Source organism: Pseudonaja textilis, chromosome 3, assembly GCF_049901715.1.
Source record: "Pseudonaja textilis isolate UNSWEBS1 chromosome 3, rPseTex1.2, whole genome shotgun sequence".
In the NCBI taxonomy this organism is placed as follows: domain Eukaryota; kingdom Metazoa; phylum Chordata; class Lepidosauria; order Squamata; family Elapidae; genus Pseudonaja; species Pseudonaja textilis.
In genome coordinates this window covers 19,938,127-19,954,437 of record NC_141992.1, presented here as the reverse complement: position 1 = coordinate 19,954,437, position 16,311 = coordinate 19,938,127, and the positions used below count along the sequence as shown (strand labels likewise).

The window sequence follows — 16,311 nt, the reverse complement described above, 5'->3', positions numbered from 1 at the left end:
TAATGAACAGATTGACCCAAACCCCGCTGGCTATTCATAAGGTCCTAAAGGAACTCACAAGTATTGCTAACTGACATTTGGGACCAAAGAACATGGAAGAGCTGGTGAAATATTGATACAGCTATATTGATCAATACAGCTATATTGATTATTTAGATGAATGGGATTACCTTGGTTGTGAGTTGCTCGATATCCGTGCTTCACTACGAAACTATGTGGTCGGGCTTAGTTTTTGAGAAGGAAAATAAGGGAAAAAATTCTGCCTCTGCCTATCAGCATCCATCAGTATTCAAGGCTAGTGTCCTGTGAGAGAGTTGTGGGCTGTTTGGAAACTGAAGCAGTATTTGCTGTGTGAGCAAGAAGGAGACAGCAAGGAGTCTGGCCATGGTTTAGCTCAATGGTTCTGTACTAAAACTGCTTGGTGCTATGAAACTAAAACTGAAACTGAAGCTCTTTTCTTCTGTTTGTGTTTTGTATTTGTAACAGATTTCTTTTCCGGTGGGGAGGGGGAGTAAAACTCCTTAGCATCAGATTGTGTTAATAATAATATACGAAATGCTAATGCTCTGATGGTCATTTCAAAAAATCCCTTCTTAGTGAGCGCCTAGAAGGCAAGAGGAACATACGTGCCAAATTTCAAGTTTGTAGGCTTTATGGTTCTGAAGATTTTGTGATGATGCATGAATGGTATTTCACTATACATACATAAATACATACATACATACATACATACATACATATATATATATATTTTCTGAGGTTCTCACGGGTATTTGTATGTGGATCTTTGGTTGTTGGGTTTTCTCCAGCGTAAGATTCGAAGTATCTAGGCACGTTTCAATGAAGTCTCATTCATCATCTTCAGGCTTCTGTCTTGGCTCTTGCTTCTCAGAGTGACTCTGAGAAGCAAGAGCCGAAGACAGAAGCCTGAAGATGATGAATGAGACTCATCGAAACGCTGCCTGAATCTCTGAATCTTACGCGGAGAAACCCAACAACCAAAGATCCATATATATATATATATATATATATATATATATATATATATATATATATATAAATTATGTAATTTATATGCTTTTATATTGTTCTTTTCTGGGTTTTAAATTTCTGTATTTTTTTCTTGTTTTAAAATTTATTTTAATTTTATGTAAATACCCAGAATCTTATATAAAAGCATCTGTTTCTTTCTCCTTCTAGGTTATTTCCACACTGACGATATAGAACTTTTTCAGTAGCCATTCAATCATCATTGTGTGCAAATACTGGTGAATCAGATATTTAGAATGTAATGAAAAGTAGAAAATGTTTAGCTTTCTCCCAGTCAAGAAGGAGAAACAAATTATGCTGGTATCTACACTGTAATGATTTTGGTCTCCTCAAATATTATGCACTTTGATTTGCTACGGGAGCATGCATTTGCTGTTATCTCCGACAGAAGAATATCCAGGGCAGCTTAGGAGAAAAAAAAGAACAGGATGTGTCTGTGGAGACTCTCAGTTATCCAGATCACAGTTGTCCCAAAGGTGGTTTTTTTTTCAAGAAGCAACTGGACTTTCTGGCTTTTCTTTGAAGATATTTTGCTTCTCATCCAAGAAGCTTGGATGAAGAGCTGAAGAAGCTTTTTGGATGAGAAGTGAAATGTCTTCAAAGAAAAACCAGAAAGTCCAGTTGCCTCTTGAAAAAAAAAAGCACCTTTGGGAAGAACAAGAGAGTTCTTCATTCATTAAAAGAAATCCTCCTCTATCATATCCAATCTGTCTCACAGATATATACGTATCTATGAGACAAATTATATAGAGCTCCATAAATTTCAATAGCACTTAGACTTATATACCACTTTACAGTGCTTTATAGTCCTCTCTAAGTGGTTTACAGAGTCAGCCTATTGCCCCCAACAATTTGGGTCCTCATTTTACCCACCTGGGAAGGATGGAAGGCTGAGTCAGCCTTGAGCCTGGTGAGATTCAAACTGCCAAATTGCAGGCAGCCGGCAGTCAGCAGAAGTAGCCTGCAGTACTGCACTCTAACCACTGTGCCACCGCAGCTCATAAATACTCAAGACCTGCTAGTACTTACCTGCAGATTGGTATCGGAGGCATCAGTTGCTTCGGCCAAGATGGCGGCACCAAAAGGATTGAATCTGGCGGTGGGTTCCTTCGGTTCTCCTGCTCACAGGATCCAATGTATTCGATGGGCTGAAGCACGTGGCATGGCATACTGGCTTTGTGGGAAGCCAGTGGCGAAGGATCTGGAGTGGTCCTCCATATTTTGGTGGGAACTCCGCAGGAAGGGTCAGTGGTGAGATTGTTCATGGCATCCATGAGACTAGATGAGGTGGACAACTGGGTGTAAGTGACTGTCGCTCCGTCTTCTCCCAGGGAAATGTGGGGAGAGGCCTGTGGAGAAGGGGTCCTCGATTGCCGTGGAGAAGAGTGTGGGTGCTGACTCCCGTAGAGCTCAGTGCAAGAGTACCTCCGTTTTGCCCCTGGCGATGACGACCTTGAGTTGGGACGAGGTGATGGTGAACGTGGCCCCAAGCAGGTATCCTCCACGACAGTTGCTTGTGGGGACATTATTGGCGAGGTTCTAGGGGAATAATGAGCATGGGTGTTTTGAAACTGTGGACACAGGTCATCACTAGGGCCATTATTTGGTGAAACGCATGGTGAAGTATAAGGAGAGAAATTTGTCTCTGAAATGAAGCTTGCAGAGGAGCCGCTGCTAGGAGGGCTCAGGCACAGTGGTTCTCGGTAGCTCTCAAAGCCAGGGACCGGCAGGGTAAACCTTGGGCTAGCGGTAGCTGAGCTGGACTGATGCTCTACCAATAGATCTGTGTCTCTGCTGCTGAAGGGCCCCCCTGAGTGAATCAGTTCATAAGATGGTGTTATCTCAATCCTAGGGCTCAAAGTAGGGGGACCTGCAGCCTTGAAAGGGTCCAAGTAGCATTTTGACCCTATGCTATCTGGCTGTCCATATCTGCCCATGTGATCTGCTGAAAGGCTAGACAAAGCGAAGGGGTACGGCTTGAGGCCATAATCCGAGACATCATCATGAGGGTAAGTAACTCCAGTGGGTGGGCTGATGATTTTATGTGAAGGAGTCGGTTCTTCTGGAAAAAGAAGGGTCGCTTTTAAGACTAGATATACCACTGCAGAAGCTGAGCAATCCTGGGTTAACAAGAAGGCATTAGCGATAGCGCTTTAGAAAAAGGTTACATTATACACAGACATCAATTGTATGCATAAAGCAGCAGGTCAGCCTTCTCAGCGGGGAAGCCCACCGGGCACTCTCCAAGTAAGAGCCAGAGAATGAAAAGGAACGTGCCCCCACTGCATCCTTGGGTATTGCACCAGTCTTGAAATATTTCGTCCACCCAATCCAGCATTCCACCATCAGCTGCCTTCTGATCATGCTTTGCTATGACTACTGACAATGGCACATTTGGTGTGGATCAGAGAGCAATTAGAAGCTGCAGTATACAGGCTGGCCCAACCATACCATCAACAGCCTACTCTGTTCTACCAAGCAGCCAACTGGTGCACTGGCAGCAACTATGCAACTCCATACTCAGTGCTGACCCTTCAGATAGCTTTTTTCAGAAAATGCACTCATTACAGCCTGTTTCCAACCTCACCCCTGACCACTGTTTGATTGAGTACGAATCTTCAACTTTCATCCCTTTGGCAACCATGTGTTTTTCTCTCAGACTCATCTGATTGCAAATCTCCCAGAACATTAGATTTTAATTTGACTGCGATACAATGTTGAAATGTCCCTCCTACTTAATTTCTTTTTTTTTTTTTAAGGAAAATGGTATGATACACCTATGGAAAAACATACATACTTACTTCCTACTTTTCTAGCATTCTGGTTCTTGTATTGCGTTAGAAAATCAGTAAATCAATGCTATAAACAGTAGACCAGCACTCAATCACATCTATCTTAAGGTGTTTACAACAGATGTTACACATATATGATTTCTAAATGCGAAAAAAGCAGAGCCAAACACAACTCATACAGTAGTGCTTTCCATCACATGAGAGCAATGCAAGAGAAGTCCCTTTACTATGTGTCAGGCAAAGGTGTCAAGGACAAAGCCACCAAGACTATCTCCTGAAGGGCTTGAACTTCCAACCCTAACTGGATAGTTCATGCTATGAAAGACATTCCTCAGCTACTTTGCCACTCATTGCTAATTTAATATTGCTTATTTATTAATGAAATTACATACATATATGCCCATCACACTGTTCCATTTTAGAGTAAGGAATAATTGGCAGACTGCAGAAAAGGAGTAAGAGAGCAGAACAATCTAGCTTATCCTCTGCACCGTTCACTGTTCCTCTCCATATTCTTGCCCATATCAGAGGTGGGCTGCTGTTGTTTTGCACCAGTTCTCACGGACTAGTAGTTAAGATTAGGCACAGTTTGGCGAACCGGAAAATCCCATCACTGGCTGGCCCCACCCCCGGCCATTTTTCAGCCTGTTCTTTGGTCCGTTTGCAGTCTGGTTTTACGCCATTTTCAGTCTGTTTTTCAGGTCATTTTGGCCATTTTTCAGGGCATTTTTGGCCTGAAAAAAATGGCTGAAAGCAGCCCAAAAAACGCCCCCCAAATGGCCTGGATTTTGGGCCGTTTTCAGGATGGTTTTTGGACCATTTTCAGACCAGTTTTTGTGCTGTTTTCAGCGCCATTTTTCAGCCAAAAATGCCTTGAATATGGCCCTAAAAACGGCCTGAAAACAGCCCAAAAACTATCTCCTGTCTCTCAGAGAGCTAAGATCAAACTTCAACAGAAAATGTACAAATCAAATTCAAATAGAATGTACATCCTTCCATTCCGCCCACCCCCCATTCAGTCAGAACTGAAGAAGCTTCATGGATGTGAAGTGAAACATTTCCAAGGAAAAAACAAGAAAAGTCCAGTTGTCTTTTGAGAAACACCTCTGAGACAACCATGACCAGCCATGATCTGCAAGATGATGGAGAATCACCATAGACATTTATTCAACACATATTCATTCTTGTCCTTGTCTCTTGTTTTACCATGCACCCTTCTTAAGTTCACTCCACATTCAACTTACCACACTTCTCCTAACATACAGCTTTGACTCCCATATGAAGAAGCGAGGAGACAAACACCTGGTCATTTTTTGCTTCTTTTGGCAGCCATTAATTTATTGTAACAGTCAGTGGTCAAATATTTCGGTTTGGTGGGTGTGGCTTGGTGGGCGTGCTTTGCGCATGCGCACACACTTTACGTGCATGCATGCGCCAAACACGCACTTTGCACAGGCGCAGAGGCATTTGCACAGGCACAGAGGTGTTCTAATTTGCCTCCTGAAAGCCTGCACGATCCCAGTCACTTCAGCAGCTGCCACGCAGCACTCTTCTGTGCCACGCAAAGTAGCTGTGCTTCAAATTCAGAGGATAAAGGTGAGTATGGGAGCCTGGGTGGGTGGGTGGGCCCAACAGCAGAACCAATTCTGAACCAATTCTCTCTGCTGCTCATCCCTGCTACCGGCTCTGCAGAACCGGGTCAAACCGGTAGAATAACACCACTGGTAACAGTCCGCATGCTACCCATTAACTTTCTACTAGCATTTGCACATCTCAAAATTTCTCCATTCATTTTCAGTAGTCAAACTACTGGTAGTCCTTGACTTACAACAGTTCACTTAGTGACAAAGTTACAACAGCACTGAAAAAAGTGACTTATGAGCATTTTTCACACTTATGAACATTGCAGCATCCCAAGTCATGAGATTTACATTCAGATGCTTGACAACTGTCTCTCATTTATGACGGTTGCAAATCATGTGATTCCCCTCTTGTGACTTTCTGACAAGCAAAGTCAATGGGGAAGCAAGATTCATTTAACGGCTGGGTTACTAATTTAACAACTGCAAGGATTCACTTAACAAAGGTGGCAAGAAAAGTTGTAAAAGAGGAAAAACTCACGTAACAAATCTTTCACTTAGCAACATGAATTTTGGGCTCAATTGTGGTCATAAATGGAGGACTACTTGTACTGAGATTTGCTATTTGCTCTTAGCCCAACCTACCCTACCAGGTTGTATTTGTGTGAAACAAATTAAGAGGAGGGAAATGCCACCTTGAACTCCCAAAGGAAAGATGGTGTATAAAGCTAAGAAATAAAATGGATAAAAATCTCAAATAGGGTCACATTAAAGTTTACATTTATTTTTAAACAACTTACTATTTTTAAGAGTATTCCCTAATGAAAGATTATTATTCAAAAGAACACAAGAATAAAACACTGTAGCTTAGCAACTCCTTTGTTTTCTTCGTTAAATTTTACAGCTGCTTCAATGCCTAGGGATTTTCAATTTACTGTTCTATTATAGATGTCATTTTTTTTTCTTGCAGACAATACAGCTAATTTTGTTTTTGTCCATTAAAAAGAAACACTGATCAGAATGCGTCTTCAAATATGACCCCTTGTTACAAAATCTATATTGTCTATTGTTTTTCTATTGTATTTTAAAATGTTATCAGAATTCAAGTTTTTTTTATAAAACTGAGAACTTATAAAAAGTAAATGGTTTTATCTTTCGCAAATCAAAGGAACATTTAAAGAATTTTCTACTGAAAAATGAAAAATCTAGGAAAACTATTTTTCATGCAAAATGTACTTCTTTAAAAAGGATGGCAATATGTGCCTTTAAATATCTGAAATACCCAGCTGAATAAAACCTTTGGCAGATACATAGCAGCAGCAGTAGAATTTATTTAACCAGTCCCTGATAATATAATGCATCCGTGCAATTTTAAAAAGTATCTCTCAGATCAAGGGTGTCAAACTCAATTTCATTGAGGGCTGCATCAGGGTTGTGTTTGACCTTGGGGGGGGGGGGCATGGCCAGAGGGGGCGTGGCCAGCATGATGTCACTTGTGTCGGGGGTGCTCACTTGATGCTTCACAAGTTAATATTTTGACACGTTAGTCACTCATTTCCCTGCGCAAGAAAATTAATTTTAACAGACAACTGAGCGAAATCATCACACCCGCAAGGTTATTGTACACTGTAGTAACAACAGAATACAATCTTTATAATGGCAGGTAGATTTTTGTATGGATGCAAAATATAACACCACCAGTTTTTGCATGAATGTGCTCCCTGTAAGGGACACCAATGCACCTGTCTGAAATGCTGAATTCAGCCTGCAAATGAACAAAATAAACTGCTTGGATTCCAAAGATATATTGGCTCAAGAGTGAGAAGGAAGGTGATATTCACTGAGTCACCACATCTTGCAGCTTGGGCGGGGGTGTTTTTTTTGGGGGGGGGATGAGGGGAGAAGCCTTGCCACTGTCTAAACTGGTATACCGCAATGTATGTGTGTAGAGTTGTAATTGCAGGAATGTTCCAATCTCGGATGGCAAACCTCAGATAAAGAATGTTTCCAAGCAAATACAACTCAGGTAAACAAAGTCACTAATCTAAAGGAGGATTAGAGAGAGGAAGTAAACATATGTTAGACTTTAGAGATAATTAATTGTATGGATTACTATGCTAAACAGTAACAAAAGTTAAGCAGTAACCAAAGTTAACCAATGATGGAGGATAATTAAAAATGTGTATAAATGCAAGACTAGACTCCAACAAAGATCATCATGATTCAGTTGTTCATGATCAAACAACTCGACTGCCTCGTCATTACAACAAGTGGCACCTGAACAGGGACCCTCTTACTTTGTCCGGCAAGGATTTGGTGCACCTTCAACCCTTTGTGGTTTCTTCAACCTTTTGGTTTCTGTAAGTATGGGGTCTTTGCTTTCTGAGGAACAAAGGAAGCACGTAGATGAATTAGGCTATTTGTTGAAGAAAAATAATACTGAGGTACCACAGAGAAATTTCTTAAGGCTGGTCCAGGAGATTGCAGCTCAGTGCCTATGGTACCCAGAAAAGGGGTCTTTAAAATTAACTGATTGGGAACGTATTGGGAAAACATTGCATACTGAACCTCAAGCAAAAATAGAAGTTTTGCATGTGTGGCATTTATGTAGGCATGCAATTGAAAAATTTGGTCACAATGAACTTTCTCTTTTAACACCTCCACCTTTACATTATACTAATGTTGTCATTTGTCCCCCTTCTTCACCTGAATATATGTCTTCAATTCCCTCAGCTCCTGCAGATACAGGGCAAAAGCCTCCTGACTCTATTGTTCAGTCTTCTTTTCAGAAAATGGTAGAGACTTGTAAAAGGGATGCCTCTGTCTCAAGAACAGAACTTGCAGAATTACTGTCTGTTTGCCCAGTACAATATCGTCCTGGACAGGGGCCACAGCTAGCAGAATGGGAGGGTCTGCCTTATCAGATCTTAAGAGAGTTTTAAAAAGGCAGTTACAGACTATGGGATTAGTGGTAATTTTACAAGAAGACTTGTAGAAGGAATAAAAAAATGGTTATTCAATGATCCCTGAAGATTGGAAGCAAATATTTCACATGATTTTAACATAGCAATATGTGGTTTGGGAGAGTGAATAAAGAGACATGCTCAAGTTGCTGCTTTAGGAGGGAGAGGAGCATATACAGTTGAGCAGCTATTTGGTTCTGGACCATTTGGTACAATTCCTACTCAAGTTGTTCTTCCTCCAGCTACATTATTGTTTCTGAATGTGCCTTTTGTGCTTTTCTTAAGGTACCCCAAGCTGGAGAACCTAGAGCAAATTTTTCAAACATTCAACAGAATGCCAATGAGCCTTATGCTGACTTTGCTGAGCATCTGTCCAAAGCAATTAGACATCAGTTTGATCATCAGGAAGCTGCTGGTGAACTTCTTCGCCAGTTAGCTATTGAAAATGCTAATGCAGATTGTAAAAGAGCTTTACAGCCGTTAAAGGCTACTGCTCATTACACTCTGGCAGATATGCTGTGAGTCTGCCAGGATATTGGATCACAAACTTATAAAATGCATATGTTAGCAGCTGCTATTCAGAAAGAACAGTGACCAATTGGTAACTGTTTTAAGTGTAAGAAGCCTGGCCACTTTCAGAAGGACTGTCGTTCTACATCTTCTATGCCTCAGAATCGTCCTTCTAAGAAGTGCCCTATTTGTAAAAAGGGATTTCATTGGGCCAATCAATGTCGGTTTTGGTCAGGAAACTTGCCAATGGGTGTGGCACCCACCCAGAATCCAAAGCGTGCCTTTCCCATCACTCTGACTCCTCCAGCAGTCTCTCTCACTTCTCCCCAGCCACAGCTGGTAGCACTGGGATCGATTTAATCACTCAAGAGGAAATTGAGTTTAAATTTCCCATGGAAGTTAAAATAGTTCCATCTCAATTTAAAGGTCCTCTTCCTTCAGGATTAGTTGGCTTAATTTTGCCTTGTTCTTCTGCACACAAAAAGGGCTGTTTTGTTATGCCTGGGGTAATAGATTCAGATTACACTGGTATCCTCATGATTCAGATTTGGGTGAATCTTTCTCAAGTTCTTCCTTGTAATTCTTCTGTTGCTCAGTTGCTTCTTCTTCCACATGAAATTCCATCCCTGGTATAGGTAATCGTGCGGATGCAGGATTTGGATCAACTTCTTTATCTGTAGGCTTACTTCATCAGCTGAACTCCTCTCATCCTTTGTTAACACTCTTCCTTAATAAACAACCATTTCAAGGGTTATTGGATAGTGGAGCCGATGTTACTGTCATCTCCTCTTTACAGTGGCCAGTAGTGGCCAAAAACGAGAGTTTCTTCATTGTGGGGAATAGGGGGTTCAACAGCTGCTTGGCAGAATGTTCAAGAAATTAATGTTACAACATCTGCTGGTAAGTCCTTTTTCCTACAACCATACATTCTAGATATTCATACTAATATTTGGGGCCATGATATCCTTTCTCTTCTTAATGCCCATTTGATTCTTGATGATGGCTCTTCCTCTTAAATGGCTCTGTTCTGCGCCGGTTTGGGTGGAACAATGGCCATTATCAAGGGAAAAACTCGCTGCTTTACAACAATTGGTTCAAGAACAATTGGCTGCTAGTCATATAGAACTACTAGTCCTTGGAATACTCCTGTTTTTGTTATATGATTTCAGAATCATATCAGATAGCCTTTTCTCAATATGTGGGAAACTTCTTGTATTCTTTACCCAAGGATCCTAGTGGTTACTACTACTTTAAATCCGGCCTTTTCTTCCATTTTTGTGTGAAATCCTATTTCTAAAGCTCTTACAGTCTTTACTGATGGATCACCTATAAGTGGTCTGTGTTTCTGTTGTCACACTAAACACACTTGGCTTCATAATTGGTCTGATTATGAAGATGCTCAGCACATATTTAAAAAGCTAGGGAATTATAGTTATTGTTCTGACTACTATTGGTTGTCAGGTACCTTTAATTCTTCTTTGCATGGAATTAATATAGCTCCTGATATGTATCCTGACAATTTTCCTATTTTTAATGCCTCTGATCAATCTAATACAGGATCGATATGCGCTGGTTGGTAGCTTAAGGATCCTAATATGTGGTTCTTTTTTGATAAATATGCTACTAATGTTCATCCTCAGATTATCAATGTGCAACTGTAGGTTATTTTACTCTACCTGTTCAAATAGGTACGCTCCCATCAACTCGACAGCGGCGTTCCTTTCTGGGGCCTACATGTAATGATGAAGTCATTATTGACACTTCTGGTTCTACATTTGGCCGTGCATTGGCAGGGGCCGCTACAGGAGTCCTTACTCTAGGCTCTTATCCTGGCATAATTGCTCAAGAAAACAGACGATCTATTCTTGGTCTCACCTGCTGACTTGAAAAATCCATCAATGCTACCATTGCTATTATTCGTGATTTGCAGCATGAAATAGAAGACTTAAATCAAGATGTCTTACAGCAGCGTTTTGCTACAGACTATCTTTTAGCCTGTCAGGGAGGATTCTGTACATTAGTTGGACACCGTGGATGTGCTGTGCATTTTCATTCTTTGAATAAAACTATTGAGGATGAGCTTGCCAATTTACAATCATACATTTAAAATAATATCCATGCTCATTACTCACCTTTTGAGCGGCTAACCAATTGGCTCCCTGATTGGTATTGGCTCAGACAGTTTTTCTTTTATGCTATAATTATTATTATTGTACTAATTGCAATCTGTTGTTTTATTCAATGTATTCCAAATTTATTCGCATTGTTTCGTCCTGCTTCCCCCTCTCTTAATCCTCTACAATTGCAATACATTCATAAATCTTTGAATCTTCCATTTAAAATAAAAAACGAGGATATGTAGAGTTGTAATTGCAGGAATGTTCCAATCTCGGATGGCAAACCTCAGATAAAGAATGTTTCCAAGCAAATACAACTCAGGTAAACAAAGTCACTAATCTAAAGGAGGATTAGAGAAAGGAAGTAAACATATGTTAGACTTTAACTAGAGATAATTAATTGTATGGATTTCTATGCTAAACAGTAACGAAAGTTAAGCAGTAACCAAAGTTAACCAATGATGGAGGATAATTAAAAATGTGTATAAATGCAAGACTAGGCTCCAATAAAGATCATCATGATTCAGTTGTTCATGATCAAACAACTTGACTGCCTCGTCATTACAACACATGTGTTTTGTGACATCGTAGTCCGTAGTCATGGAAACATCCATAATGGTATATTGCCAGCCCAATTATTGAATAGACAAAGCATGAGGCTAGTACAAAATCTGCCGTTCCTGCTTTCAATATTAAGTAATCCAATTTGGTCTAATATAAATCTTCCAATCTAGACTCCATGGCCACCAAAACTGGGAGCCTGTAATTAATAAACCCAGCTGCTAATCACATAGCTTCATGAAGACTACCGTTGTGCTGGAATATGCCTCTGCTGTGAAGACAGGAAGACCAGCCAACAACTTATTGAACACAGAGGAATAAGGGGTTTTTTTTGTTGTTGTTTATTCCATCCTGACTAAAATGGCAATGTCAGCTTGTGCCAGTTAGCATGCAACAAATTAGTGTGCAGCTAGACACACTTCAGCAATAGTTTTCTCTAATTCATCATATAGGTACTGTGTGTATAGGACTAATTGAAAGCAGCCTCCACTGCAAACCTCTAAAGCAAGCTCATTGCTTACACTGCTATTCTCTAACAATCCAGACTTTGAGTTATTTACTGAAGTATTTATTTGGCTTAATAGCCTAGGCTCGTCCTGATTCTACTACAGGGAATCCTCAACTTATGACCAAAACTGAGCCCAAAATTTCTTTGGCTACATGAGACATTTCTTAAGTGAACCTTTTTGGCCCATTTTACAACCTTTCCTGCCACAGTGGTGAAATGAATCACTGCAGTTGTTAAGTTAATAACATGGTTGTTAAATGAATCTGGCTTCCCTATTGACTTTGCTTGCAACTGTGATAAATATGAGGTGGTTGCCAAGTGAATAAATTTTGATCATGTGACTATAAGGGTGCTGCAACAGTTGTAAGTGTGAAAAATGGTCATAAGTCACTTTTTTCAGTGCCGTTATAACTTTGTACGGTCACTAAATGAACAGATTATAAGTCAAGGATTACTTGTACTCTAAAGCCAACTGCCAAACATTAAGAAACAATATACACATATATATTTGTTTTCTTAATTTTTCACGGGTATCTATATGTATGGCATTCAGCTTTGTTCGGGTATTTTCCCACATCATTATAGTTGTGCTTTTAAAGTTGTAGCGATGTTTTGGCAGAATCTCATCTGCCATCATCACATCACACAATACAGAAGCCTGATGATGGCAGATGAGACTCTGCCAAAACATTGCTACAACTTTAAAAGCACAACTATAATGACATGGAAAAATACCTGAACAAAGCTGAATACCATACATATAAATACCATGAAAACTTAAGAAAATATATATATATATATATATATATATATATATATATATATATATATATATATATATATATATATATATATATATATGCAAGCGCGCACACACACACACACAGACACACACACACATATATATATGTATATATGCCTGATGATGGCAGATGAGATTCTGCCGAAACGTTGCTACAACTTTAAAAGCACAACTACAATGACATGGGAAAATACCCGAACAAAGCTGAATGCCATACATACATACATACATATACATACATACATACATACATACATACATACATACAGTCATCAACAAAAAACTTAATTTTGGGCACGCAGTTTTGATCTAACTCAACATACCTCCACCCTCCTACATAACTCTCATTATCTCTCTATAGTTATGACTGGAACTTTTCTTTTGAGGCAAACGGTTTCACATTTCTTGTTCCAAAGGTGTTTTTTCAAGAGGCAACTGGACTTCCTGGTTTTTCTTTGAAGACGTTTCACTTCACATCCAAGAAGCTTCTTAGAGCTGAAGAAGCTTCTTGAATGAGAAGCGAAACATCTTCAAAGAAAAGCCAGGAAGTCCAGTTGCCTCTTGAAAAAAGCATCTTTGGGACAACCATGACTTGGATGACTAAGAATCTCTGTATACATTTCACATTTCTTAAAGAAAAGTACTAATCTGCTTTGCATACCTGAAAATAAAAACATACAAAGTTCCAAAGTAGTCCCCATATGGTCCCATTTTTTATATGTTAAGATCAGAAACCGAGCTATAGCTCTAAGAAGTCTAAAAGTGCTGAAATTGTGTAATTCTCCTTTTCCACAAACAAACATGTGCACTATCTGGACCTGCATTGTGTTGAGAAATTATTTCATGAAGAAAATGTCCCTTTACCCCTTGGGATATGAACATTTTGTTTACAGCAGCTGTGTGGATAGGGCCTATATTATAAGTGTATTTTCCAGAAAAACGGACTAATTTCAGTCATCACCAAGGACTCCACAAGTTCAACCCTGAGCTACGAATATTCTCTTCTATCAGCTTTGTAGACTTTCCAGTATACATTCCTTCAGCACTGACACTAGACTTTGTGATATCAGGTTAAAAACCTTTTTAAAAACTCATTCCTACAAAGTTTTCTTAAACCTAACAAATACTAGTAATTGATTAAACATTATTTCCCGAAATTTAACTGATGGCTGCTGTTATTAGCTATTTCTATCTGCTGATTGCTACTTTTATACATTTCTACATACATGTTTATACATTTTCCTTTTATACTGCTTTTTAAAAATAGTTATTCACAAATTGCCCGGCTGATTGATATTGATGGAGGCTTCAGAATTATATCACAATAATGCTTAACAGAATAAAAGGAATAACAAGAAAGGACCTTGGAGGTCTTCTAGTCCAACCCCATGCTCAGGCAGGAAAGCCTGTACCATTTCAGACAAATGGTTGTCCAATGTCTTCTTAAAAACTTCCTGTGCTGGCGTATTCTGGAGGCAAGTTGTTCCATTGGTTAATTGTTCTGTCAGGAAATTTCTCCTTAGTTCTAATTGGTTCTATCATTGATTAGTTTCCTTCTATTGCTTCTTGTCCTGCCTTCAGGTGCTTTGGAGAATAACTTGACTCCCTCTTCTTTGTGGCAGCCCCTGAGATATTGGAACACTGCTATCATGTCACCCCTAGTCCTTCTTTTCTCTAGACAAGCCATACCCAATTCCTGCAACCATTCTTCATATGTTTTAGTCTTTAGACCTTTAACCATCTTAGTTGCTCTTCTCTGCACTTTTCCCAAAGTCTCCAGATCTTTTTGAAAACTGGAAGAACTCTCAGGAAAAAAAAATCTGCATTTGAGGTTGATAACAGCAGGGGATCAAACTTGCCTTTCACTTTGATATCTTCTTGCAATTTCCCTCCCCTCTCATCCTAGATCAAGGATCTTCAAACTTGGCAAGTTTAAGACTTGTGGACTTCAACTCCCAGAATTCCTGAGCTAACATGACTGGAGGAGGAATTCTGGAAGTCCACAAGTCTTAAAGCTGTCAAGTTTGAAGACCCCTGTCCTAGATCTTTCTTAACAAAAGTCAAGAAAGTCTTGGAAACAAGAGGATGGGGGAGCTGAAACAAGAAGAGAAGGCAGGGCCCTCCTCTGGCACATTTCTTGCTACCTAGGGAATTTGTTGCTACCTAGGGAATAGTTAAATATGCTAGTTCCCAGGGCTCAAGAATAAGCTCAACTGAGCATGTCCATCTGAGAACTTTTAGTTCCATACTCAAGCATATGATCCATAGCTAACTCAGACTTCTTCCCTATAGGAAGCCACTGGGAGAGGTCGACTAAGGTCTCATTAACATGCCGATGATGTTCAGCCATACGTCAGGCTGAACTGAGGAATGAAATCCTGACAAAGTACCAAGAGTGCTATATTGTACTGAAGGGGTTAAACAAGCTCAAATCTCTGCGAGAAACACTCTGGCTTTGTTCCAGATCCAGTAATAGTTCTGGAATAGGAATAGGATGGGATTTCTGGGAATGAGAACTTGGGAATTCTCCTTGATTTGAGCCACAGTGGTGCAGTGGTTAGAGTGCAGTACTGCAGGCTACTTCTGCTGACTGCTGGCTGCCTGCAATTTGACAGTTCAAATCCCACCACGTTCAAGGTTGACTCAGCCTTCCATCCTTCCAAAGTGGGTAAAATGAGGAGCCAGATTGTTGCCGGCAATATGCTGACTCTGTAAACAGCTTAGAAAGGGCTGTAAAGTACTGTAAAGTGTAAGTGTTATTGGTATTTATGGCTCCTGCCAATGATTAGGAATCGTGGCCAGGGTACCCTTTGCTCAGCTAAGCTGGTAACCAATTGCAAACCTTCCTGGAGTGAGAAGACTTAACAATAATAACTGACAGGTTTAGTCTATTGCAAAGCCTTCTCCATGGGTCTGCTTTAAAGACTGCCAGAAAATGCAGTTGGCACAACATGGTAGAGATCTGCTACTGTAAAATAACACTAAATTTCCTGCATTCTGGATTTTTATTCCAATTCAAAGCCCTGCTTTCAGAGCTCTGCAATCTGCATGGTTTGGTTATTCAAGGAACTATAGGTAGTCCTTGATTTATAATCAGAATTGAGACTGGAACTTTTGCAGCTAAAGCAAGATGGTTGTTAAGCAAGTTGTGCCAGATCTTATTATTATTTTTTGCTGTGGTCATTAAGCAAATTGTGGCAGCTGCTGAGTAAAACACATGGCCGTTAAGCAAATTTGGTTTTACCCACTGACTTTGCTTGTTGGAAGCTAGGTGGAAAGGTTACAAATGGTGATCATGCGTAGCCCTGGGACGTTGCAACCATCATAAATACATACCGGTTGCCAAGAGTCAAAAATTGGACCACGTAGCTGTAGGGATGGTGCAATGGTCATAAGTGCAAGGACTGGATCATTTTCAGCACCACTGT

General features: G+C 40.0%; 1 protein-coding gene across 5 annotated transcripts in view; it reads right to left on the bottom strand.

Moving 5' to 3' along the window:
• NFATC2 (nuclear factor of activated T cells 2) overlaps positions 1–16,311 on the bottom strand; it is a 191,062-nt gene that overhangs the window by 148,521 nt on the left and 26,230 nt on the right. For 4 of the 5 annotated variants that reach the window (XM_087928993.1, XM_087928994.1, XM_087928992.1 and 1 more), the window contains exon 2: positions 2,080–3,112. In XM_087928993.1, coding sequence (XP_087785119.1) covers positions 2,080–3,112 — 1,033 coding nt within the window. The remainder of the gene's footprint in view (positions 1–2,079; positions 3,113–16,311) is intronic. The other variant, XM_087928991.1, reaches the window with a different exon arrangement.